The sequence below is a fragment of the Heptranchias perlo genome, unplaced genomic scaffold, assembly GCF_035084215.1.
Source record: "Heptranchias perlo isolate sHepPer1 unplaced genomic scaffold, sHepPer1.hap1 HAP1_SCAFFOLD_49, whole genome shotgun sequence".
NCBI classification, from domain to species: domain Eukaryota; kingdom Metazoa; phylum Chordata; class Chondrichthyes; order Hexanchiformes; family Hexanchidae; genus Heptranchias; species Heptranchias perlo.
In genome coordinates this window covers 4,439,652-4,466,515 of record NW_027139505.1, presented here as the reverse complement: position 1 = coordinate 4,466,515, position 26,864 = coordinate 4,439,652, and the positions used below count along the sequence as shown (strand labels likewise).

The 26,864-nt window shown below is 44.3% G+C and overlaps 1 protein-coding gene across 1 annotated transcript; it reads right to left on the bottom strand.

The window, feature by feature from the left end:
* Positions 1-21,675: 21,675 nt before the first annotated feature.
* Positions 21,676-23,099, bottom strand: LOC137313885 (probable G-protein coupled receptor 139). The gene is made up of 2 exons (XM_067979622.1): positions 23,030-23,099; positions 21,676-22,592 (listed from the first exon to the last, which is right to left on the bottom strand). Exons 1-2 carry the CDS (start codon positions 23,097-23,099, stop codon positions 21,676-21,678), a joined length of 987 nt encoding a protein of 328 aa, XP_067835723.1.
* Positions 23,100-26,864: the final 3,765 nt, after the last annotated feature.

The following is a 26,864-nucleotide window of genomic DNA, read 5'->3' as shown; positions in this document are numbered from 1 at the left end:
CTGGTGACAATCGTGATTCTCTCCAGAGGAAATTGCGGCCTTTCCAAGTGTATCTCTGTCTATATGGTGGCCATGGCAACAGCAGATCTACTTGTCATCACATTCAATGCAATGGTATATCAAATATTCAGAAAACTCTTTCCACATTCATTCCTATCTTTCACAGCCGTTTGTAAGTTCATTGTTTACATGCAATGTAACAACGTGGGTATTTCGGTGTTGTTAACAGTCTCGTTCACCTTTGATCGATTTGTAGCTATATGTTGTCAGACGTTTAAAGCGAAGTATTGCACAGTGACAATTGCGTCGGCGGTTATAACAACAGTGTCTGTTTTAATCGGTTTACTGAACATCCCCATGTGTTTTGCATTTGAGCATAAATTCATAATTGATAGTATTCCCTGGGGTTTACGCCCCAAACTGGACTTCTTTTCATCGAATGTAGGTGAAGCATACTCGTGGTTAGTCAGTATTTTAATGAAATGGATTCCTTTTGCTTTGATATTACTGTTTAATTGTTTGACAGTTCGACGCATTTTAGTGGCAAGTGGAGCCCGCAGGGGACTCCGGAGTCACAGCAGTGAGAATCAGAGCGATCCAGAGATGGAGAACCGATGGAAATCCATCATTTTACTGTTCACTGTATCGGGCAGTTTCACACTGTTATGGCTGACAGCTATTGTGAGTAATTTAACTAGTGGTCCGGCCGTGCATTACCGACCCGATTATACAGCTCCTACGTACATCGCCATTGAAACTGGAAATATGCTTATGTGTTTGAGCTCCTGCACAAACACGTGTATTTATGCAGCTACCCAAACCAAATTCAGTGAAGAGCTGAAGCAGGCAATGACATTTCCATGGATATTAATTCTGACATTGGTTAAAAAAATGAAAAAACTCAGCTTTCCATCCTAACTAGAGCTCAATTACAGTCCTCATTCCATTTTTAAATGGCTGTCTTTCTATTACGACGGTAATCGATTGTGTTTGTGAAAATGAAGAGGGATCAGAATACATTTCTTCCATTGTGTGCCCTGTGGTTTATATCTGCTGCTTTCCTTGGATGAACAGAATCATTTCCTGCTAAAGCAGCACACTTCCCGCCCAAGATTCAAAGCGAACACTCATGATTCTGATTCAGCGGTGGAGTAGAACATGTGGCGTCAGCAATAACTGTTTAATACCGCATTTACTGGAATGAGACGCACCAGTGTAATGAATAGACAAAGCTTTCTTGCGTTTAGTAACAATGAAAGGTGTAATTGTTCTCTAATCTTTATATGAATCTTGGAGGCGATGGTCTTCGCTCCCCATTGTCTCCTGGCCCAAATAGAACGCGGCACTGTCTCCTAATGAGTGTCTAATGATGGAGACAGTAGAAATTTGACTCGTCAATGTCAGGTTAGGCATCTCTATTAACAGATAATTACTTGAAATCGCAATTTATCATCAAAATGTAAGAATGTTTTAACAGGGAAACAGACCATTTGACCCAACCAGTCCGTGTCAGCCTTTACCCTCCAGCCAAGAAAATAGATCGAATCACTTTAACCGCCATTTCTCAAAATCCCTTCAACTTATTTTTATCATCCATTTATCCAATTTCATCTTGAATATTGACTCAATTTCTGCCTCTTCAATTTCCGCAGTTTACCAGCTCTCCGTGTAAAGAGGTTCCTCCTACTCTCAGTTCTAAATCTCATCAATTTATTCTGTTAACTTTGGCATTTAGTTACTGATCCCTCAAGTAATGGAAGAAGTCCATTTCTCTCGATCCTGTGCCATCCCTTCTTATTTTAAACCAGCTGGTCACAACTCGCCAATAGATATAAATCTGGTATCAATACACAATCGAATGAAAGTCAGAAAAGTTTAGCTAAGATAGTTAATTGATATCTTTCTCTTGGAGATGGTTGTGTCCTTGCTTATGCTGAAAAATGAGAAGTATGCATTTGATAGTTTGCCCATTATCCGACACGTCTGGATCATGCAGTGGGAGATTCTAATCAAACAGCTCCAGAGCCCACGATATTTTGAGAGAGATCCAGAAAGGGCAGGAATGGTTTGTATCGGATATCTCGTGCTGCATGATCTTGGGCTATCGCTCTGTTCATAGAACTGACTTGTTGCCCATGAAACAACTCGCATGCGATATGCATAGATGCATTTTAGGGGAAGCTTGATAAACACATGAGGGAGGAAAGAATATAAGGTAATGCTGATAGGGTTAGATGAAGTGGGGTGGAAGGAGGGTCGTGTGCAGCATAAAGACCGGCACGTGCCAGTTAAGCCGAATGGCCTGTTTCTGTGCTGTATAATTCTTTGTGATTCTATGAAGCTGCACTGAAGAACGGATCCAATGCATGGTCAGTCACCCTGACAACACCATTACATGAAATGGTTAATGTGTTACTCGACAGTATGTAAAACCAATGAGTCGAGATCTGTGCAATAGAATGAATCGAGGCAGATACATAATGCTGATGAGATATTGTTCAGTGTTGGCCTTAAATACTCTAACGCCAAAAAAGGGGGCACTGCAAATAAATGATGAATCACACTGTCCTGAAGAGTGCTAATGTGATATTGTATTGGTTTCTCTTTACATTGTTGTAATGTTAATCTTTAGCCTTTGCCTTTTATGCAGCGATGCATCGGTCAATTTAAAGTACCACTAGGCTGTTGGGCCAGGGCTGACCTTGCAACAATGGTCAGTTTCAGGATGACATAATGCGAAACTTAATTCAAGACGAACCATTACACAGTGATTCATAAATTTCAGAGAAATTTAATCATTTGATAACAGTGCAGGAAAACAAATGGTTCTTTAAATGTAAACATCGGGCATACATAACCAATTTAATTGGTACGAGTGATACAGAAACAAGAATGGACTTATTATTAGAGGTAGAATTGCATGTATATGGATCAAGGGTGAAACTAACGATGATATAAGGAAGTAATCGAATTATACCTTGTTAGCCAAATAGAAAAGGAGCTCGGTTTGTAAGGGAAATTGTGGTTATTAATAAAGGATAAGTCAATTCCATTCTCCTTATGTGGAGTTGTATTTTAACTTCCATATAATTATGTGATCCATAATTCGGTGTATTTCCAGGCAGAGAGAGTAAGAAAATGTGTAAAAGCTGTCTGTTTGTAATGAGTAATCGGATTCGTAAAGTGCTCAGATACTGAGCTCAGAACTGAGAAAAGGTTGAATCCCCAACCAACCATCATCAGGTGTGGTTGTCAGTACAACCTTTTAAGTGTATGTTTAAGTACTATTGTATAGACTGTTTGCTTAATAAACTTATGACACCTCACTTCAATGTTCAGTCACCTTATTGAAAACCTTTCGCTGACAATAGCCTTAGCACTTTAATGCTGAATGACCTTCATTTATTAATTGTGATTACGTGCCCCCTTTACCCGTCGCTTTTTAACGTTCCACTTCATCTTGAGATACGCCAAAAGCCAAACTCCACATGTTTGCAGGTCCCTCTGGATCCCAGGCTGTGCCCATTTAACTGGATTCAGACGACCAACGGTATTTAAGGCGAGTCAGCAGGCGGAAAAGGTTTTAATTCCATCGATCAGCGACATATCTGCAACCAACTGCAATCCGGAGAATCCGAGTTTAATCGACCACATCATCCTAAAACAACAGGTAAACTAGAAAGCAAAGTCGTGATCAAGTAGACGATGCCATTACCGAGTCCAATTCAATCCCATATGGTTGTGATTCCCCGCCCCCTGTTTCTCATCAAACTGTTGTTCTTTTCCAATGAGTTCCTCTATTTCTATTTGAACAATTACTGTGTTTGCTGACATCCCTGTCTCCTCTATTTCTAATTAGCAGTTACAGTCTTCCCGTGTCGCCTATTTGTCAATAAATGGTTGGTGTTTTCTGCTGGTCCCCATTACTATTTAAACATTTGTTGTATTCTCCTAATTTTCTCAGTTTTCAATCTTAAATTAAACAGTTACTCTGTTCCCCTGAGATTCCACTTCATTCTATTTCCAATTGAACAGTTACTGTCTTCCTCCAAATTCCTCTTTCCACTAATTCTAATTGCACAGTTTTCATTCACTGAAATTCCGTTGCCCTCTATTTCTAATTAAATGGTCACTGTATTCCCCTAAATTCCCTTGTTGTTCATTACTAATTTAACAGTTACTCTATTCCCCTAAATTCCCATGAACATTATTTCTAATTGATCAGTTACTGTGTTCCCCTAAATTCCCCCTTTTCTATTCATAATTAAAGTTAATCTAACCAGCTAAAATCCCCATAATTGTATTTCTAATTAAGCAGCTCGTGTTCCCCTTGATTACTTTGTCCTTTATTTCTAATTAAGCTTTTGCTGTGTTCCTCTAAATTCGCCTGTCTCTAATTTTAATGATATCGATTGGGAAAGGAGCTGGTTCCACAGATCGACCACTCGCTCACTGAAATATTGTTTCCGCCGATTAGTTTTCAATTTAACCCTTTCAAGCGTTGTGTTCTCTGGTTCTACTGTTCTCGACAAGGGGAAACAGCTTGTCATTTTTTTACATTCTCTAGGGGAGTAACAGTACTGTCTCGCACACACTCAGCTCCTGGATGTTCCTGGGGCCTCTTTATGTTTGCCAGAGAATTTTCAACACGAAAATGGTAATTAAACTGCTGGTGCTTATCTCAGCTACATTTCAACAGTTTCAGTGGATTAGATAATACTTTAATTCGGAATCTATCAGCCACTATCTTAGACCTGTAATAATAAAACACAGACTTGTGCTGTTAGTGAAATCTCACAATGGAAATCTGACTTAATAATACACTCTACACGACTACAATTCACTAAAAATAAACGCCGTGAGTGGCCTGCAGGATCCCATTCGATTTAATGTTTGTTGAGTAAATTGCTAGTGGCCCAGTCAAAAAGGCAAATGGAATGTTGGCATTTTTCTCAAGCGGACTGGAATACAATGGGGAGTAAGTTATGTTTCAGTTGGAAAGAGCGTTGGTCAGACCCGACCTGGAGTACTTCCTTCGGTTTTGAGAAGGAAACATTTGCCTTGGTGGGGGTGCAGCTTAAATATCATCTGAAACATTCAAAACGAACAGAGGCGCGATCAGGGGCGAACGCACGTTTATTCATTTTACAATAGTGAGGACTTACCGCTGGGCCACTGCGCTGCCTCCTCGTGTCCTTACTGTCTCCGGACATAGCACTCCAGCTGTTAACCATTTTTCAATGTTGATATCTGAATTCACCTTCTCCCACACGGAGCGAGGGCCGTGACGGGTAGTCGGTGGTTATTTAGCGTCTCCTTAAATGTATCTATGCTATTCGCTTCAACTGCTCCATGTGGGAGCAAGTTCCACATTCTAACTTCTGAAGAAGTTTCCCCCGAATTCCCTATTGGATTTATTAATGACTATCTTATTTTTATGACCCCTAGTTTTGGATGCTCCCACAATCGGAAATATTTTCTCCATGCCTATCCGCTCAAACCCTTTCATAATTCTAAAGACCACTGTTAGGTCACCCCTCATCCTTCACTTTTGTAGAGAAAAGAGACCCAGCCACTTCAGTTTTTCCTGCTGGATATAACTTTTCAGTCTTGGTATCATCCTCGTTTTTTTTGCACCATAACAAGTGTCTCTATATCATTTTTGCAAAATGGAGACCAGAACTGTGTTCAGTACTCTTAAGTGTGGTCCGACTAATTTTCTAAACATTTTTAGCGGAACTTCTCTGCAGGAGTAGGTGGCCTCCTCACGTCTCCAACTAAAACACAACACCTCACACTTATTAATTTTGAAATTCATTGGCCATTTACATTTCAATTCTGCAACTTTGTTAACGTCTTCTTGTATTTTTGTTGCCGTCTTCCTCAATATTAACTATCCCCCAATCTACCCACCGCCACCCCCTCCACTCATTTTGCTGTCAGCCGCAAATTTTGATATTTTACTTCCGATTATCAAGTTCAATGAATCCTGTTGTAAAAGATGAACAACAGTAGTCCCAGCACGGATCCTTGTGGAACATCACTTTCCACCTTCCCCCAGTTTCATTAACTACCTTTAATCCCAACTCTTTGTTTTCTGTTTTGTAATCAGTTTGCTATCTGTTCAGGTAATTGTCCCCTGACTCCACATGCTCTGACCTTAGTCTCGAGCCTGCTCTGTGGAACCTCATCAATGTCCGTCTGAAAGTTCAACGAATTGGGAAAGTCAGTGGATTGGGACGTATCAATGGATTGGGAAAGTCAATTGACTGGAATCTATCGATGGATTGGGAAATGCAATAGAACGGAATATATCAATAGATTGGGAATGTCAAAAGACTGAGATCTATCAATGGATTTGGAAAGTTAATTTACTGGGACATATAATGGATTAGGAAAGTCAGGGATTGCAAACATCAGGAACAGTTAGGGTTTGGGAATGTCAATTGATTGAGATATATAATAGGATGGTTGCGAATTATCAATAGTTAGTTGTTCAATATTCTAAATTTACACGGGGTGTTTGACTTTTCAGCTGAGGCGGCAAGAGCTATTAAGTTGCTTCAGGAAAATCGTTTCAATAAAGATTGAAAGCTTAAAGCAGGTACGGGGATCAAACACATGATCTTCAGTTAGACAAGGCCGACGCCCTACCCCTTGGACACCGCACCTCATAACAACTCCCCTACTCTCTTTGCAAGAGCGCCATTGGGCGCGGTACAACTTTACATCCGAAATAAAGCACCTCTGACAGCGCAGCAATGGGAGAGTCAGCCTGGATTGTTTATTCCGTCCCTGGAGTGGGGCTTGAACCAGCGACCTTCTGACTCAGAGGGGCGAGAGTTACACCACAGAGCTCACCTCAAAGGCCCAAAATGTTCCTTTGTCCTCGATTCCCCACCCCCTGCACAGCCACACTGGCCCTGCACTCTTTCCAAAAGTCGCCCGTCAGGCCGAACATCTCATTCTTCTCCTCCTCCTACTTTGCCCCTTAGAACCCAAATGCAACCGGGTGCTGCAGAAAATGCACCTCATGTCTGCTTATTCCAGTTCTGTATCTTCCCCGAACCATTGGGGACCTGGGGTGGAGAGCGCTGCCCGGGGCAATGGCTGTTTGGAGCCGCTACACTGATACAACGGCCCGCCGGTCATTTCTGCGGCCTGGAGGAACCCGTGTATCACAGATATCTGGAGTGTGAGAGGTTTGCAGCCCATATTCTGTTATTTAAAGGGATTGCTCCAACATTCTTGGCTTCACTTCAGCCCAACACTCCTGATCCTGGGCCACCCGGTACATGGAACAGTTCGAAGGACCTGCTCGTGGGTTGAAATCGCCATGGACAGGTCCAGGATAGGTCGGATCCGCGGGGGGCGTGGTTCGCTCCGACTGCCCACCTCTCTTCCACTTTATCACCCAGAACAGCAACTCGCCGGCCTGCTCGGGGATTTATTGTTGGGAAATCCGCGTATATTAAATTAAATTCGACATTTTTACAATTAGTTTTATATTTCCCCCGAAAATAAAGTTGAACTTGTTCTGATTATTGTATTTAAAATGTTACAAAGATGTGAAAGGAAACACAAGGAAATGGATAGAATCAGACACGTACATAACCTCTCACTATCTCCACCTCCCTTCTTCACTCTGCCTCCATTTCTCCGCCTGTCTCTGACGAACTCACTCTCTCTTTCCCTCCAGTAACATGTGCTTTATTCCAATAGCCAGTTCATGGAGCGACGTGTGTCTGTTATGATCCCCGTGTCATGGGATCCTTTAACTGGATACTGGGTGAAAAAAGATAGGTAAATAAAGACATGCATTTATATCGCGCTTTTTACATCCTGAGGATGTGACCGTCCCAAAGCACTTTACAGCCCATGAAGACTCATCAATGTTGTAATGTACGAAACGGAGCAGCCAATTTGCTAACAGCAAAATCCCACAAACAAAAATTCACTTGAGTGTCAGACGAGATTTTGGGCTCAATTGTTTTGTGTGGGAACTGAACCCACGACCTTCGAACTCAGAGGTAAGAGTGTTCCCAAACTGAACCATGGCTGACACTTGGAGAGGATGTTCACTTGTAGAAGTTAACAATGACATGGAACCCTGGGAAATATATGGAGCATCAAAACCTAAACACACTGATAGAATCTGGAAGGGGTGCACACCTCATTTTATCAAAAATAATAACAACAAATTGCACTTATCCAGCGCCGTTAAAGTAGTGAAACATTCCAAGATGCTTCACAAGAGCGTTATCAAATAACATTTGACACTGGCGCACATCAGGAGGTATTAGGACAGGTCAAAGAGGTAGATTTTAAGCAACGTCTTAAAGGAGGAGAGAGAGGTGGAGAGGCGGAGAAGTTCAGGGATGGAATTCCAGAGCTTCGGGTCGAGGCAGCTGAAGGCACGGCAGCCAATGGTGGAGCGAATAAACTCGGTGATGCGAAAGAGGCAAGAATTGGCGGAGCGCAGAGATTTCGGAGGGTTGTCGGGCTGGAGGAGGTTACAGTGATAGGGAGGGGCGAAGCCATGGACGGATTTGAAAACAAAGACAATAATTTTAAAATGGAGGCGTTCCCGAACCTGTAGCCAATGAGTAGGTTTTAAGTAGAATGGGCCTATACTCTCTGGAGCTTAGCTGAATGAGAGGCGATCTCATTGAAACATATAAGATTCTGAGGGGCCTACTCCTGCTCCTATTTCTTAGGTTCTTCGGTTCCGAAACATGTAGGTAGAAGAAAAGATAAAGTGCTGCATGTTTAATATCGTCTCAGTGTGTACAACAAGAGGCCACAGACTCACAGTTGGAATAGGGAGGGTTAAAGAGAGATTCGATTTAAGTTCTTCACAAAGAATGTGTGGATTGTACAGAATGGAGCACCGTGAGAAGCAGTGCGGGCTGATGGATCAGTTCGTTCATAAGCCTGGGGTAAAATGAAAGAGCAGTATGAAATATATTATGGGATGTGACACTTTCTACATTCTGGGCCGGTCAGATAGAACCCAATTGCCTTTCCCGGTCCATTCATTCCTACATTCCAGTGTATTTTAGCTTAAAAGTAAGGCTGTAAAATAGTAATACTGCAGCCCAATGGAATAATCTTACTACAAATTAAACACCTCACGCTATATTCAGGGTATGAATTTCTATGCGTCCACTTCTGGGGCCAGACGAGGCACGGGGTCTGGCTTCCGACTGTTTCCGTTAGTTTTGCCTCCAGATTCCCCTTCAATTGGAAGAACCAGCGGAAAAGATCAGGGAAGTTTGACCGTGTGAGTTACGCCCGAAATCAATTACGTTCGTGTTATCCGCGATCTTTTCCGTTGGTTCAAGATTCGAATCGCAAGGATCAGGTCCTGCCCACAAAACTGGCCACGTCAAAATTGCGAGATTCTGCAACTTGCACTGGTTCGAGAAGGCTCTTCAAATTGTGATTAATTTCATAGGCGCTCAGGCACCAGTAGGCACGTTTTAAAAGTTTTATTTGTCAAAAATATATTTAATTTACTAAGAAACTTACGAATGTAGACCAAAGAATCTGATGAGTGGTTCAATGTCGCTGAAACGTCATTTTCAGTGATTTTAAATAAGGTTACTCACAGGTGCAGGACTGGGCACGCTGATTAAAACCCAAATTCAATTGTATTCATAAAACTGAACCATGTTACCCCACTGACAAAGAACAATTTCAATGTTTCTATCTAAATCTGTCATATCAGAGAAGAAAACAATTTCCCTGAGTGTATTTGTTAATTGTCTCACTGTTCTTACTGCATGTTGAAAAAGGGAATGTGTTTCCCGCGGATGTCAGCATTACACAATCGACATTGACCGGGACCAATTTGTGAATAGTTATTCTGCCCTTTCTGCGTTTCCATTAATCTGATCATTTTACAGATGTTACAATATTCTTTGCAGCTCTAACGCACGGATTTCAGTGGATTTCCGGACCGCCTTCTCACCCCGTGCAGAGTGAGCGCTGCAACAGCTCATTAGCATGTGTGGGTAGCTTGCCCTGGTAATGGCTCCAATATTAATCCTGTCCTCACACTTCTCCGTGTTAATAATCTCACTGAGTGAAGTAAACTGCTTTCAACGGGTATCTCCATATACTGCATGCCGTATTTCAATCCGACACTGGAATATTATTTATCTCCTCTCTCTTTCCCACAGCGAACTTGATGACAATTGTGATTCTCTCACGAGGAAACTGCGGCCTTTCCAAGTGTATCTCTGTCTACATGGTGGCCATGGCAACAGCGGATCTACTGGTCATGGTCATCAATATAATAGTGTATCATATTTTCGGTTATCACTTCCCAATTTCTTTCCTCTCCCACACTCCCTGTACGTTCATTCTATGCATGGCCACTGTCACCCTCGATTTGTCCGTTTGCTTTACCGTCTCCTTCATATTTGACCGTTTTGTCCCTCTTTGTTGCCAGAAGTTTAAAACCAGGTATTGCACTAGAGAACTGCGGCCACGGTTATAACAACGGTCTCTGTTCTTACATTTTAAAGGACATCACCGCTTTGTTTTTATTTGCACCTGAACGAATAATTAACAAAGTGTAGTGGGGCTGCCGGGTAACAACACCACCTGCACGTTCCCCTCCAAGTCACAAATATATTACCGTTCCCTCATCGACGCTGTGTCAAAATCCTGGAACTCACTTCCGAACTGCACTGTGGGACAACCTTCACCACACAGACTGCAGCGGTTCAAGGAGGCGGCTCACCACCACCTTCTCAAGGGAATTAAGGATGGGCAATAAATGTTGGCCTCGGCAGCGACGCCCATATCCCATGAACGAATTGAAATAATTGAGGCTGTTCTCTCCTCACCTCTAGTTACAGCGTATTGCTGGTTTCACGGCACCTGGCGCGTTTGGCTTCCTTTTACTTTTATTGCCTTGTTAATTCTTTGACCATCAGATGGATTATTGTGACCAGTAGAGCCCGCAGGGGAATCCGGGCTCACAGCAGTGACCTGGCTTCTTCCTTGATGGTTTGGCAAGGAATAGTTTGAGTATAACCTCTTCGAGGGTTTAGTAAATTTAATTCACTTTTATCCGAAATGGTTTCAATGTAAGACAGTTCACGAACTGAATCAGGCAACATTCAACCCTACAGAGACACTCTGAGGGAAAACCCCAGACAATTCCACAATGACCAGTTAAAGGAGGAAACCAAGAACTCACCTGGTTCCTCGGCATATATCCGTCAGTGCAACAAAACCCAGCTTTCCTCGGGCAGGACCTCCACAACTTTGGAAAATACATGAATTCCCAACACAGGAGATTCTGTGCGACAGTTGCTGTGTCCGGGCCAGTTCAACACAACAAAATGAGAAGTCCTCTCTTTGCACTTCAGTAGAGTGCATCCAACTGGGTGGCCAGCTTTTGATTTTTTAAAGTAGGGACAATCACTACAATACATTCCATTAAAATTACTGCTAGGATAAATCATAGAATCGTACAAATTTACAGTGCAGAAGAAGACCATTCGTCCCATCGTGTCTGTGCCGGCCGAAAAAGAGCTATCATGCCTCATCCCACTTGCAAGCACTTGGCCCGTAGCCTTGTAGGTTGTGGCACGTCAAATTCATATCCAAGCACTTTTTATATGTGATGACGGTTTCTGCCTCCACCACCCTTTCAGGCAGTGAGTTCCAGACCCCAATCATCCTTTGCGTGAAAACAAATCTCCTCAGCTCCCCTCTAATCCTTCTACCAATTATATTAAATCTATGCACCCTGTTTATTGGCCGATGTGATAAGGGAAATAGGTCCTTCCTATCTACTCTATCTCGTCCCGTCATATGTTTATACACCTGAATTAAAACGTCCCTCAGACTTGTTTCTGCCTCTCTCTCTGCGTTTTTTTCTCCAGTTTTTTTTTGTTGAATGTATATTCGGGGTTTCTGTAGGTAACACCTCTCTGTCTCAACACGGTGATTGCATTGGCAACGGGCAGTTGCAAAGGCTGTCTCGAATCACCATATATTGTTCTGTGATTTATAAATGCGTAGGCTTTGAGGAGTTCCTGACATTTACCTGAGGAAGGAGGAAGCCACCGAAAGCTTGTAGATTTCAAATAAAATCGTTGGACTATAACTTGGTGTTGTATAATTGTTTACAATTGTCAACCCCAGTCCATCACCGGCATTTCCACATCATGGCTACCATCGACATCACAAACTGCCGGCTCACAGTGGAAAGGATATCCAAGAAGATCGCGCATATAGACACAGACATCAAGTTTTTACAGAGCTGCAAGAAAGCAGACAAGATACCGAAAGGACTCCAGATCACGAACCCACTCAGGTCGACATACAACTCGGATTATGCTGAGAGACTCTGCCGTCGTACCTCTCGCACACTCCGCAACCATCTCGTACACCAACTCTACAGCAGACGCCGCAACCTCGAAACTAAGATAGAGTCCATACTCTCAACCTGTACTCAGGACACAGCAGACCAGCTACGAGATACCGCCAAGCAGACGAGGCAACAAAACTACGCTGCCTACATGAAAGCCAAGAGCAGGAAGCTTGAGAAACTCGGCATCACCACCAGCATCGCCCAAGCTTCCCCTGGTACCACGGTTGCAACCACAGGGAAGTCTATCGTCAATTTGTCCGACCACATCCTTCAACCAGACGAAATCGAAGTTCTCAGCCGAGTGCTCAATTTCTGCCAAACTACCAAAATGGACCCCGTTAGCCTCGCGGCAGACACAGAGGAATTCATGAGGAGAATGAGGCTCCGGGAATTCTACCACAAACCCCAAGATTTCAACAGCGAACCCAATGTAGCAATCAATGATCCAGAACAGCAAACAGAGGGATCCGCGGTACAGCAACCGAAGAGGAAAGAGTCACATTGGACTCCTCTGGAGGGTCGCTGCCCTCAGCTTGGCATGTATGCTCAAGCTGTCAGGAAATGCGTCAATGCCAGATTCATCAGCCGCACTCAGAAGACAGTCCAGAATGTCACCCGAGCACAACGCAACGCCATCAACGCTCTCAAGACCAACCGCAACATCGTCATCAAACCAGCGGACAAAGGAGGAGCCATAGTCATACAGAACAGAACAGACTATTGCAAAGAAGCATACCGACAACTGGACAACCAGGAACACTACAGGCGGTTACCCGCAGATCCGACCAAAGAACACACCCACCAGCTCAACAAACTGATCAAGACCTTCGATCCAGACCTTCAAAGCATCCTACGCATTCTCATCCCACGTAATCCCCGCGTGGGAGACTTCTACTGCCTCCCAAAGATACACAAAGCCAACACACCCGGACGTCCCATCGTATCAGGCAACGGAACCCTGTGTGAGAACCTCTCTGGATACATCGAGGGCATCCTGAAACCCATCGTACAGGGAACCCCCAGCTTCTGTCGTGACACTACAGACTTCCTACAAAAACTCAGTACCCACGGACCAGTTGAACCAGGAACACTTCTCACCACGATGGACGTCTCGGCACTATACACCAGTTTCCCCCACGATGACGGCATCGCTGCGACAGCATCAATACTCAACACCAACAACAGCCAATCTCCGGAAGCCATCCTACAACTCATCCGCTTCATCCTGGATCACAATGTCTTCACCTTCGATAACCAGTTCTTTACCCAAACACACGGAACAGCCATGGGGACCAAATTCGCACCCCAATACGCTAACATTTTCATGCACAAGTTCGAGCAGGACTTCTTCACTGCACAAGACCTCCAACCAACACTATACACCAGATACATCGACGACATTTTCTTTCTATGGACCCACGGCAAGGAATCACTAAAGAGACTACACGATAACATCAACAAGTTCCATCCCACCATCAAGCTCACCATGGACTACTCCTCAGAATCAGTTTCTTTCTTGGACACACGAATCTCCATCAAAGACGGGCACCTCAACACCTCACTCTACCGCAAGCCCACGGACAACCTCACGATGCTCCACTTTTCCAGCTTCCACCCTAACCACGTCAAAGAGGCCATCCCCTATGGACAGGCCCTGCGAATACACAGGGTCTGCTCAGACGAGGAGGAACGCGATGGACACCTACAGACGCTGAAAGACGCCCTAGTAAGAACGGGATATGACGCTCGACTCATCGATCGACAGTTCCGACGGGCCACAGCAAAAAATCGCATAGACCTCCTCAGGAGACTAACACGGGACGCAACCAACAGAGTACCCTTTGTCGTCCAGTACTTCCCCGGAGCGGAGAAACTACGCCATGTTCTCCGCAGCCTTCAACATGTCATAAATGACGACAAACACCTCGCTATGGCCAACCCCACACCTCCACTACTCGCCTTTAAACAGTCACCCAACGTCAAACAGACTATCGTTCGCAGCAAATTACCCAGCTTTCAGGAGAACAGCGCCCACCACACCACGCAACCCTGCCACGGCAACCTCTGCAAGACATGCCAGATCATCGACACAGATATCACCATCACACGAGAGGACACCACCCACCAGGTGCATGGTTCATACTCCTGTTACTCGGCCAACGTTGTCTACCTCATACTTTGCAGGAAAGGATGCCCCAGAGCATGGTACATTGGCGAGACCATGCAGACACCACTGCGACAACGGATGAACGGACACCACGCAACAATCGCCAGACAGGAGGGTTCCCTCCCAGTCGGGGAACACTTCAGCAGTCAGGGACATTCAGCCACCGACCTTCGGGTCAGCGTACTCCAAGGCGGCCTTCGAGACACACGACAACGCAAAATCGTCGAGCAGAAATTGATAGCCAAGTTCCGCACCCATGAGGATGGCCTCAACCGGGATCGTGGGTTCATGTGACCGTGCTCCTCCAGAACATGTGGCACCCTACATTGCCATAGAGGTGACAGTGCTCCTCAATTACTTATGTTAACCCGACACTTGCCATAGGGGTGACCGTGCTCCTCCAGTACTAATGTTACCCCTACATTTGCAATAGGGGTGACCGTGCTCCTCCAGTACCAATGTTACCCCTACATTTGCAATTGGGGTGACCGTGCTCCACCAGTGCAAGTGCCACCCCTGCACTTACAATACGGGTGACCATGCTCCTCCAGTACTATTGGTACCCCTTCACTTACATTAGGGGTGGCTGTGCTCCTCCAGTGCTAGTGATACCCCTACACTTACAATAAGGTAACCGTGCTCCTCCAGTACTAGTGGTACTCCTACACTTGCCATAGGGATGACTGTGCTCCTCCAGTAGCCTACACTCACAGTAGTGGTGACGTTGCAACTTCGGCAGTATTTTTACGCTACACTTATGCTCGGGATGTCAGTGATCCCCTGGTACTAATGGTACATTACACTTAAACGAGAGGTGCAGTACTTATTTTTTATTCGTTCATGGGATGTGGGCGTCGCTGGCGAGGCCAGCATTTATTTCGCATCCCTAATTGCCCTTGAGAATGTGGAGGTGAGCAGCCTTCTTGAACTGCTGCAGTCCGTTTGGTGACGGTTCTCCCACAGTGCTGTTAGGAACGGAGTTCCAGAATTTTGACCCAGAGACGATGAAGGAACGGCGATATATTTCCAAGTTGGGATGGTGTGTGACTTGGAGGGGAACGTGCAGGTGGTGTTGTTCTTATATGACTGCTGATGTTGTCCTTCTAGGTGGTAGAGGCCGCGGGTTTGGGAGGTGCTGTCGAAGAAGCCTTGGCGAGTTGCTGCAGTGCATCCTGTGGACGGTGCACACCGCAGCCACGGTGCGCCGGTGGTGAAGGGAGTGAATGTTTCGGGTGGTGGATGGGGTGCCAATCAAGCGTTCTGCTTTATCTTGGATGGTGTCGAGCTTCTTGAGTGTTGTTGGAGCTGCACTCATCCAAGCAAGTGGAGAGTATTCCATCACACTCCTGACTTGTGCCTTGTAGATGTTGGAAAGGCTTTGGGGAGTTTGGACGTGAGTCACTCGCCGCAGAATACCCAGCCTCTGACCTGCTCTTTTAGCCACAGTATTTATATGGCCGGTCTAATTAAGTTTCTGGTGATTGGTGACACCCAGGATGTAGATGGTGGGTGATTCGGCGATGGTAATGCCGTTGAATGTCAAGGGGAGGTGGTTAGACTATCTCTTGTTGGAGATGTTCATTGCCTGGCAGTTATCAGGCCCGAATGTTACTTGCCACTTATGAGCCCAAGCCTGGATGTTGCCCTGGTCTTGCTGCATGCGGGCTCGGACTTCTTCATTATTTGAGGGGTTGCGAATGGAACTGAATACTATGCAATCATAAGCGAACATCCTCATTTCTGACCTTATGATGGATGGAAGGTCATTGATGAAGCAGTTGAAGATGGTTGGGCCTCGGACACTGCCTTGAGGAACTGCTCTGGTACTGGTGGTAATCTACACTTACATTGGAGGTGATGGTCCACCTCCATTGAGGTAGAACGTCAAAAATCTATCCATCCCACTCGTACCCTACAATTACACTAGTGATGACTGAGCTTCTGCTGTACTGGTAGTAACGCTACAGGTTCATTGGAGGCAACCGTGCTCCTCTGGTACTAGTACTACACTACACTTACACTTGCACCTACTTAAACTCTGGTTCCAACGGTATCCCAAATTTACACACGTGGTGACTGTGTTCCTCCGGTACTAATAATAGCCCTACACTTAAAATATGGTCGACAGTGCTCCTCTAGAACTAGTGTTACCTCTACTCTAACAATATTGCTGACAGTGCTCCTCCGGTACCACATCAACCGAATTCCCCTCATCAACCCTCTCTGTTACCTCACCAAATAAATCAATCAAGTTAGTTAACTCAATTTGTCATTAACAAATCCGTGCTGGCTTTCCTTAATTACACCACACTTGCCCAAGTGACTGATTAAGTATTGTACCGGATTATCGTTTCTAAAAACTTCCCCACCACCAAGGTAAAACTGACTGGTCTGTCGTTGCTGGGTTTATCCTTGGACCCTTTTTTGAACAAGGGTGTAATATGTGCAATTCTCCAGTCCTCTGCCACCACCCTCATGCCGAAGAATGACTTGAAGTTTATGGCCAGTACCTCCGCAATTTCCATGCTTACTTCCCTCAGCAACCTAGATGCAATCGTTCCTGACCGGACGACTTATCTACTTTAAGTACATTCAGCCTTTCTAATACCACCTCTTTATCAAATTTTAGCCCTTCCAGTATCTCAATACCTCCTCTTTTAATGTCAGTTCGGCAGCATCTTCTTCCTTTGTAAAGACAGCTTTAATGTGTTCATTTAATACCTCAGTCTTGCCCTCTGCTTCCATGCGTAGGTCTCCTTTTTGGTCCCGAATCAGCCTCACCCCTCCTCTTACTACCCGTCTTCTATTTCGATGCCTGGAGAAGATTTTTGAATTCCCGTTTATGTTGGCCACCAGTCTATTCTTAAACTCTCGCTGTGCCCGTCCTATTTCCTTTTTCAATTCCGTTCTGACCTTTCAATATTCAGCCACGTTCTCACTTGTATTATCAATCTGACATGTGTCATCCCCCCACCCCCCGCCTTTTTCCGCTTCTTCTAACTCTCCATCTCTTTCGTCATCCAGGGAGCTCTGGTTTTGGTTGCCCTCCCTTTCCCCCTCGTGGGAATGTAATAAGACTGTAGCCTAATCATCTCCTCTTTAAAGGCAGCCGATTATTCGAATACAGTTTTGCCTGCCAATCTTTGATTCCAATTTACCCGGGCCAGATTCCTTCTCAACCTACTGAAATGGCCCTCCTTCAATTAAGTATTTTTACTCCAGATTGTTCCTTGACCTTTTCCATAGCTAATCGAAACCTTATGATAGCCTGATCACTGTTCACTAAATGCTCCCAGATTGAAACTTGCTTCTCGCCTCATTCCCCAGAAACAGATCCTCCTCCCTCGTTGTGCCAGAAAGGGTAGGTAACCACAGGACACATATTTAAGGTGATCGGCTGAAGAGCCAGATGCGACATGAGAGAAAAAAAAAAATACGCAGATTTCTAATGAGAGAATGTTCTGCCCTGAAAGGGAAACGGATTGAAAAATAACTTTCACAAGGGAATTGGATAAATACTTGCAGGGGGAAATTTTAAAGGGGTAAAGGGGAAAGAGCAGGAGAATGGGACTAATGGGATAGCTCTTTCAAAGAACAGCCACAGGCACGATGGGCCGAACGGCCTCCTCCAGTGCTGTAGCAGATTATGCGACTATGATTTTTAATGTTCGGAAGATACAGTGAACAGACTACTCTCTCTCAACTCTAAAAAGATTAAAAATGGAGGGATTTTTTTTTTGCATTTATCACCTGACCATTAAACCTCGTTCAATGCAGTCCGGAAAAGTTAGCGAGGTGCATCTGACACCTGTAAGAGAGCCTGGCATATTTTGTTTCTATTCAAATTAATCTTTGTTGTTTGTGCACTCGGAAAATTGGAATTTGTCTTTAAAACTATTAATATTTCTCTGATTGAGAGCATTGTCACTCACAGAAGGCTGTACAGTTTGCTGTTTGTCAGGCACGCCTTCCCTGCCCTGTACTTAGGGAAGGGTTATGCTGCATTACTGAATTGATAGTCAAAGGAATGAATCGCACTGAGACACTGCTGCATTTTAGGAGTTGTATTCCACCGTGATAGACTCAAACTGATCTGGTGCATTCTGCGAGTCTGCTAATTGGCTGAGAATTTTGATTGTGAAAATGCTGCAGAATTTAAGTACCGGCTCCAGGGAGAGAAGCAAGGTTAGCGGTGAAAGTACTGGAGTGATTTCTCACAGGCAATTGCTAAACTTCTGGGAATGTTTCGTCTCTATTCTAGGATTATTTCAATTTTTATAAATGTTTTATCTTTAGTAATGCGCTGTGATGATTGAATATAGCGAGTGATGCGCTTCATTTGAACCACTCACAGCAAATGAAAACACGATTAGGCTTTACTGACTGTGAGTGGTTATAGGTGAGAAAGGCCTCCCGGAAGGTTCACGGGACTTTGTGTCTTTCTCTGCAGTCTGAGCACTTCACTGTGGGCCACATCTCCCAAAGTTACTTCAAGATCCCAAATCGTTTCCCACAATCAGTCTCTCCCCTTTCTGAGTGCAGCATTTGTTAAACTTACACACCACCCTGCAACTCGCTATGAGCAATGACCCGGGAGATCCACTGTTGTGATTAATGTAAATCACTGCATCTGAATTCAACAGAGTCGGAAATCAGGAGAACAGCTTAAAGCCAGTTTGAAAATAAAATTGGAAAGTTATTAAAATACATAAAAATAAAATAAAATAAATCAAAGTTAACTAAATTAAATAAAACAAGATAAAATAAAACAAAATCAAATCAAATTTATTCAAATCCAGTGTGTTATCCGGCATTTTAGGCCTTATTGCACGTCGATGTTGCTGGGAACAGACTTAATGTCTGATTTTCTTTGCCCAGTGACATTTGTTCCAATTCTATTCGATTCTTATTTTACTTGAAGAGTTGTAGAGAGAACTGATCTTTTGGTGGGGCTGACGGGCTTGGTGTTGGGTATTACTCCCCTAACTTGATGGTCGGGCGGAATGACGGGCTTGGGCGAAATAACAGCTGATCACTGAGAAAGCCGAAACTTTCTGACACAGACATTGACCTGCTGCAGCATTTCCTGTTTTTTTTCCAATCAAACCGCGGACTCACTTCCTCCGGTCCATGGTGAAGAGGCCACAGTCTGTCGGCGGTGGTCCCGGATGACATGGGAGGTGTTTCATCAGTGGATCTGATTCGTCACAGCTCTGAAACTAATAGCTAATTGGTGCAAGTTTGAATCGATTCTGTGACGTGTCACCAATTATATTCTGGTCATGCATCGTCCACTCTTTGAAATTTGTTTGTTCAGCAGTTTGATTTTACTTTTACTGTTCAAGGATAACAAATAAATCGCTAATATTTATATTTACTATTTAATATTTTGAGCGCTTATTGGAATGCTGGACATCAGCGGTGGGCATTGATTTTCGTCCCTTTAATATAACGTAAAGTGTGTTTAATTCTGACCGAGGTAAAGATCTCTTTGGAATTTCCAAACACTGAGTGGAACAAGTGGCAGGTTCCGATGTAAAGGGCAGCCGTTAGACTCAAGGTGGCGATCTGTAATTCTCCGCCAACAGTCTGCGTCATCAACAACCACACAACATTCTCCAGTGTTACAAAAACACATCGAACACTATCATCGTGTTCCGATTTGTAGATACACGATGGGGAACTTCGTCCGTATTACACCCAACTATTCAAGTCTTTCGACCTGATTATGAAATACATTCCCAGCATTATTGAAATCTCTTACTGAGGCTAAGAAATTGTGAAAGAATAGATTTTGTTATCGACCTGAAATATTGATTCTGTTTCTCTCTCCACGGATGCTGCGTATTTCCAGCACATCAATCAATATCTGTGGTGCCCATCAATCACAGAGTGAATAAAGATCGAGCGGACACAGCGCTGGCTGTATTCCATGTGCAACCGGGTATACTGAATAGAACAGTGGAAGCAGTCAGAGACATCTCCTCTGATTATCTTACACACCCTGCAGTGTGAACAGTGGATTTAACCAGTCCCAGGCGCAGCCTCTGCTCGACATCTTCCAATCTGTAAACCATACACTGCAGGATAAATTGGGAAACAGTTTCATCCGAGGTACAGAAACTGGCGGGCGGACAAATTGCTAGTTAATTGGCTTAATTCGTCATCTGATGCCTTTGCACCGAGCAACGCTCTCAAACCCCAGTTGCAGTGCTACCTGACGGAGCTCCGATACACAGCCTTGCACTGGGATGCCCGCAAAACACCAATTTGTAAAAGGGTAGGGGGTATTATATGTTACCGTCTGTGCACCAACACACAGAGCGGATTATTCTATTCCAATATCTGAGCGTATTGATTGCAGATCGATGCATCACATGTCCCGATTATTAGTGTTGTTTTCAATTCTTAGATCATACAATAATTTACCAGTTTTATCCGGTCACTGATTCAGATTAATAAGTCAGATACATTGAGTAACAACAAGAAACGATTCTATTGTTAATGTTGCTGGACAGCCTGCAGCTTTTTCTCATTAATCGAGATGTCCGAAATAAGCAGGTAAAATAAGGCAACAATTGTTAACACGCAAAAATGGTGAAACCTCGTAAGACTGTTAATGAGACAGCGGCTCCGCTCCTTATTCCCTGGAGAAGGGATGAAGCGGCCGGTGCAGCTGACATCAGTCCAAGCACCGTGTTCATCAAACCTCCGAGGAAAAGGAAATTTACCAGGAGTTCGAAAAGATCGAATCTTTACCTAAACGTGTGGATTTCCCTGTCAATTACACTGTAGAATTGAATTACATTCCTCGCACAGTGATATTATCCCGTGTTCGAATATTCTATTCGACTATTAAAGTTCACTTTATCACTGACACGTTTCATAATTTATTGGTATGTCCTTATTTGGCAGGAGTCACTCGGCCAATGAACTGTAGAAACTGGAGAAACCGACAGTCGATGTTGGCGCTAAATGCTTCAAAGGGCGGGAAATATAGTCACGGACCTGTGAGTTTTTACAAGAACCATTTTTATGTAGCTGTAAGGAGAGAGATTGCCAGTCTAAGATGGAATTGGTGCTAAAACTAAATTCGAAAGTTCCAAAGCGAGGGCTAGTTCGGCGTTCGTGTTCTAACCAATCTTAGAATCAGTGTCCAGGGAGATTTCAGCATTTTCTTCAGTTCTTCTCTGAATTTCCTCTGGGTCGCTGCATAAATACACGTGTTTGGGCAGGAACTCAAATGCTTCAACATAGCTCCGGCTTCGGTGGCGATATACCCTGGGTTTGTGCGGTCGCCTCGGTAATTAGTGGTGTTTAACAGTCCTGTTGTTAGAAAACTCACGATATGTGTCAGCCACAACAGTAGAAAACTGCCGGATATAGTGAAGAGTAAAATGATAGATTTCCTTCGGTTCTCCATCTCTGGATCACACTGATTCTCACTGCTGTGATCCCGGAGTCCCCTTCGGGATCTGCTGGCAACTAAAATCCGTCTGATGGTCAAAGAATTAAACAAGGCAATTAACGTAAATGGAAGACAAACGATCGAGATTATTTGAAACCAGACGTACGCTTCACCTGGAGGTGAGGAAAAAAAAGCCACTCTTGACCGGCAGCCCCACTGCACTTTGTTAATTATTTGCTGAGTTTCAAATGCAAACAAAAGGGGGATGTGCTTTAAAAAGATCAGGACAGAGAATGTTGTTATAACCGCGGCCGCAGTTCTTTCTGTGCAATACCTTGTTTTAAACTTATGGCAGCAGAGAGCGACAAAACGGTCAAATGTGAAGGAGACGGTGAACCAAACAGACAAATCCAGGTTGACAGTGGCCATGTATAGAATGAACTTACACACGGGAGTTTGGGAGAGGAATGAAAGTGGGAAGTGATAACTGAAAATATAATAAACTATTATATTGATGATCATGACCAGTAGATCCGCTGTTGCCATGGCCACCATGTAGAGAGAAATACACTTGGAAAGACCGCAGTTTCGTCGTGAGAGAATCACAATTGTCACCAAGTTCGCTGTAAGAAAGAGAGAGGAGAGAAATAATTGTCCACTGTTTGATTGAAATATGTATGCATATACCTGCTGAAAGCATTTTACTCCATTCTATGTGATTATCAACACGGAACAGTGTGAGAGCAGGATTAATATTTAAGTCACGACCTGAGAAACCAACCCACACAGTGTAATGAGCTGCTGCAGAGCTCACTTTGCACGGGGTGACGAAACGTTACGTTAATCCGCTAAAACGCTTGTTTTGCAGCTTCAATAACATTGGAACATCAGTAAAATGATCAGATTGAGGGGAACGCAGAAATTGCGAAGCCCGGGTTCAAGAGTTGGTTCCAGTAACGACCACCTGTGTATTGCTGACATCCGCGAAATACGTCACCATATCCAACATACGTTAAGAACAGTGAGACAGTTAACACCGATTAACAACCACCAGGCTCACCGGGAACACCAACGGCTGCGAGAATCGGGTAGTAAATCTCCTTTATCAGCAGAATAGTTGGTTGACTCATTTTCATTGAGAATGGTTAAGTTCTCTCGAATGTGAAATGCCTCTGACTAGTGCACGGCTGAGGCAATGGAAGGGATCCCTACATTTATACACACATCAATCGTCCAGGGAGTTAAACAGGTTGCACCATAATCAGCATTAGTTACAGTCATTTAACAAATAGACCGCAGGTAAATTGTTTTTTGCCTGATACATCGAATTCAGAGAAATAGTTGAAATTGTTATTGGGTAGTTTAAAAAAAATCACACCATTAAAACATTCTTTAAGAATGGAAAGTGGAATCTCCGAGTAACGGTCTTCACGCTATTCCTACAGGACTGGTGGAGGCAGCTACCCTTGAAGTGATCGCCCTGACCCTGCCTTTGATTCACTCCAAGTGCCCCAACTCCATTGGTACAGACGCAAAATTTAATGCTGAAAATTTGCAGCATTGGACCTGACCGCACTCCTCCGGTATTAATGTTACCCTAAACTTACACTAGAGATAAACATGGTTCTCCTGTCCTAATGGTGCCTCTACACTTACACTCGATGTGACCGTGCTCCTTTGGTACTAGTGGTAGTCCACATTTATACTCGATGTGACCGTGCTCCTCTGCTCCGCCTGATAACTTACACTTATACGAGAGATGACTTGATGCTCCGGTACTATTTGTATCAAGCACTTACACTGTGGTGACAGTGTTCCCCCGGTACTAGTGGTACGTCTACACTTAGACTAGAAGTAACAATTCCTCTCCGGTACGAGTAGTTCCTGTACATTTACATTAGAGGTACGAGTGCTTCTGCGGTACTATTGGCACCCCACACTTATACGAGAAGTGAACATGCTCCTCTGATACCAGTGGTGTCCTTACACTTAAATTAGAAGTGACAGATATCCTCCGGTACTCGTAGTACCGCCATACTTAAACGATTGGTGTCTTGTTATTCCGATACGTCTGGTACCACTACACTTACACGACTAGTGATCGTGCTCCTTCAATACTAGTGGCGCGCTACACTTGTAGGAGTCGTGGCCATGCTGCTCCGGTAATAGTGGCGCTAGTGGTACCCTACATTTGCCCAAGTGGCGACCGTGCTCCCCCAGTATTAGAGGAACACTACAGTTATGCTGGAGGTGACCGTGTTCCCCTGGTACTAGTGGTGCAAGTACACTAACAGGTAGGTAACAGTTCTTCTACCGTTCTCGTGTCCTTGCACATTACACTAACATTGGAGGTGACCGCGCTCCTCCGGTAATCGTGGTATCCCTACATTTGCAGCAGGTGTGACTGTTATGCTTCTCTGCTAGTGGTGCCCCTAAACTTACATGAGAGCTCAACATTCTCCCCCGGTACTAATGGTACACTACACTTACACTAGGGATTATCGCGTTCCTCCCTTATTAGTGGTAAATCTACACTTACACCAATGGTGAACCTGGTAGTCCTGTGGTAGTAATACCCCTGCATGTGCACCAGAAGTAGCCCCATTCTCCAGTACTTGTGGTACCCCTAAAATTACACTCGAGGTGAAAGCTCTCCTCCAGTAGTATATGTGCCCTACAGTTACACTAGAGATGACAATACTCCTCCGCTACCAGTGGTTCCCGTATATGGCAACAGAGGTGACGCGTGTCCTCCAGCACCAGCGGTCCCCGTATATTAGAATAGAGGTGACCCATCTCCTCCGGTACCAATGGTTCCCGTATATTGCAGTAGAGGTGACGGTTCTCCTCCGGTACCAATGGTTTCCGTTTGTTACAGTTGAAGTGACGGGTCTCCTTCGGTACGAGTGGTACCCTTGCAATTACGCTAGAGATGGTACAAGTGGAAACCGACACTTACACCACAGGTAACAGTGCTCTGTCTGTGATACATTAGACATTTCAACCTCCACTCCCATTCCACTATTAGGCGGTTTGTAGAATATACCTATTAACATGATCGACCCCTTCTTATCCGTTGTCTCAATCCATATTGATTCTGTTTCTATCGTAATGTTACTTATGTCCCTTTTCTCTATTGCCGAAATGGTGTCTATAATGAGCTACACGCAAACTTCTACCATCTCTACCCTTTCTAAATATATAATATTCTGCAATATTTAACTGCCAGTCCGGTTCCCTATGTAGCTATGTTTCAGTTATTCCTCCCACATCTGACTCCTCGTTATGAATTATTGCTTCCAGATCCCGCATTTTGTTTTGGATGCTGTGCACATTGCTGCACAGTCAATTTAATTTGTGCTTATTAATTCTTCCCCTCCCTCTGCCGACTTGTGGTGACCGTGCCCCTCCGGCACTGCTCATGCCCCTGCATTTGCACGAGTGGTGATCGCGCTTCTCCAGTACGAGTGGTACCCCACAATTACAATAGTAGTGACCGTGCTCCTCCGGTACTAGTGATACTTCTATTCATACAATAGAGCGATGGTCCTCCTACAGTATAAGTGGTACGTACACTTACACCACAGGTGACAGTGATCCTTCTGTACTCGTGATACCCCTATGCATACACTAGAGTTGATGATCCTCCTCCAGTATAAGTGGTACCTACACTTACACGAGTGATGATGGTCCTCCTCCAGTATGAGTCATACCTACACATACACTAGAGGTGACCGTGCTCCTTGTGTACTGGTGGAAACCCTACATATACACTAGAGGTGACCGTGTTCGTTCAGTACTTTTGATAACCCTATACATACACTGGAGGTGACCGTGCTCCTTCTGTTCTTGTGGTAAATCTATACGTACACCAGAGGTGACCGTGCTCCTCCGGTACTGGTGAAAACCACACACATACACTAGAGGTGACCGTGTTCCTCCAGTACTGGTGGAAACCCTACACTTACATGATGGGTAACAGTACTACTCCGGTACTAGTGGTCCACATACAGTTAAACTAGCGGTGACAGTGCTCCTCTGGTACTCGTGTTATCCTACATTTACACGATAGGTAACAGTTCTGCTCCAGTACTAGTGGTCCACATACAGTTAAGCTAGGAGTGACCGTAATACTGTGGCACTGGTTGTACATTACACTTGTGCAAGGGCTGACCTTACCTCTCCGGCGCTAGTGGATCCCCTTCGCTTATACTAGAGGTGAGTCCTTCTCCGGAACAAGTAGAAACCTTTGATAAATAAATGGAGAGTGTTGATGAGGGTAGAGCGGCTGATGTTATGTATATGGACTTGCAAAAGACATTTGATAAAATGCCACACAATAGACTTGTTAACAAAATTAAAGCCCATGGGATTAAAGGGATACGGGCAGCATGTATGCAAAATTAGCTAAAGAACAGAAAGCAGAGAGTAGTGGTGAACAGTTGTTTTTCAGACTGAAGGGAAGTATACAGTGGTGTTCCCCAGCGGTCGGTATTAGGACCATTGCTCATTTCGATATATATTAATGACCTGGGCTTGAGTATACAGAGTATAATTTCAAAGTTTGCAGATGACACGAAACTCGGAAATGTAGTAATCAATGAGGAGGATAGTAACAGGAGGACACAGGCAGACTGGTGAAATGGGGCAGACACACGGCAGATGAAATTTAACGCAGAGAATTGTGAAATGATAGATTTTGGTAGAAACATAAGAACTCAAGAAGTAAGAGCAGGAGTAGCTCATACGGCCTCGCGAGCCTGCTCCACCATTCATTAACCTCAGAGCTGATCTTCTACCTCGACTCAAATTTCCCACCCGATCCCAATATCCTTGTGTCTAAAGATCTATCGATCACAATCTTGAATATACTCAACGACTGAGCATCCACAGCC

Coding starts and splice junctions, on each gene's coding strand:
- LOC137313885 (XM_067979622.1), bottom strand. CDS start 23,099: ATGAGTCAACCAACTATTCTGCTGATAAAGGAGATTTACTACCCGATT. Junction 22,593..23,029: donor CGCAGCCGTTGGTGTTCCCG/GTGAGCCTGGTG, acceptor TCTTTCTTACAG/CGAACTTGGTGACAATTGTG.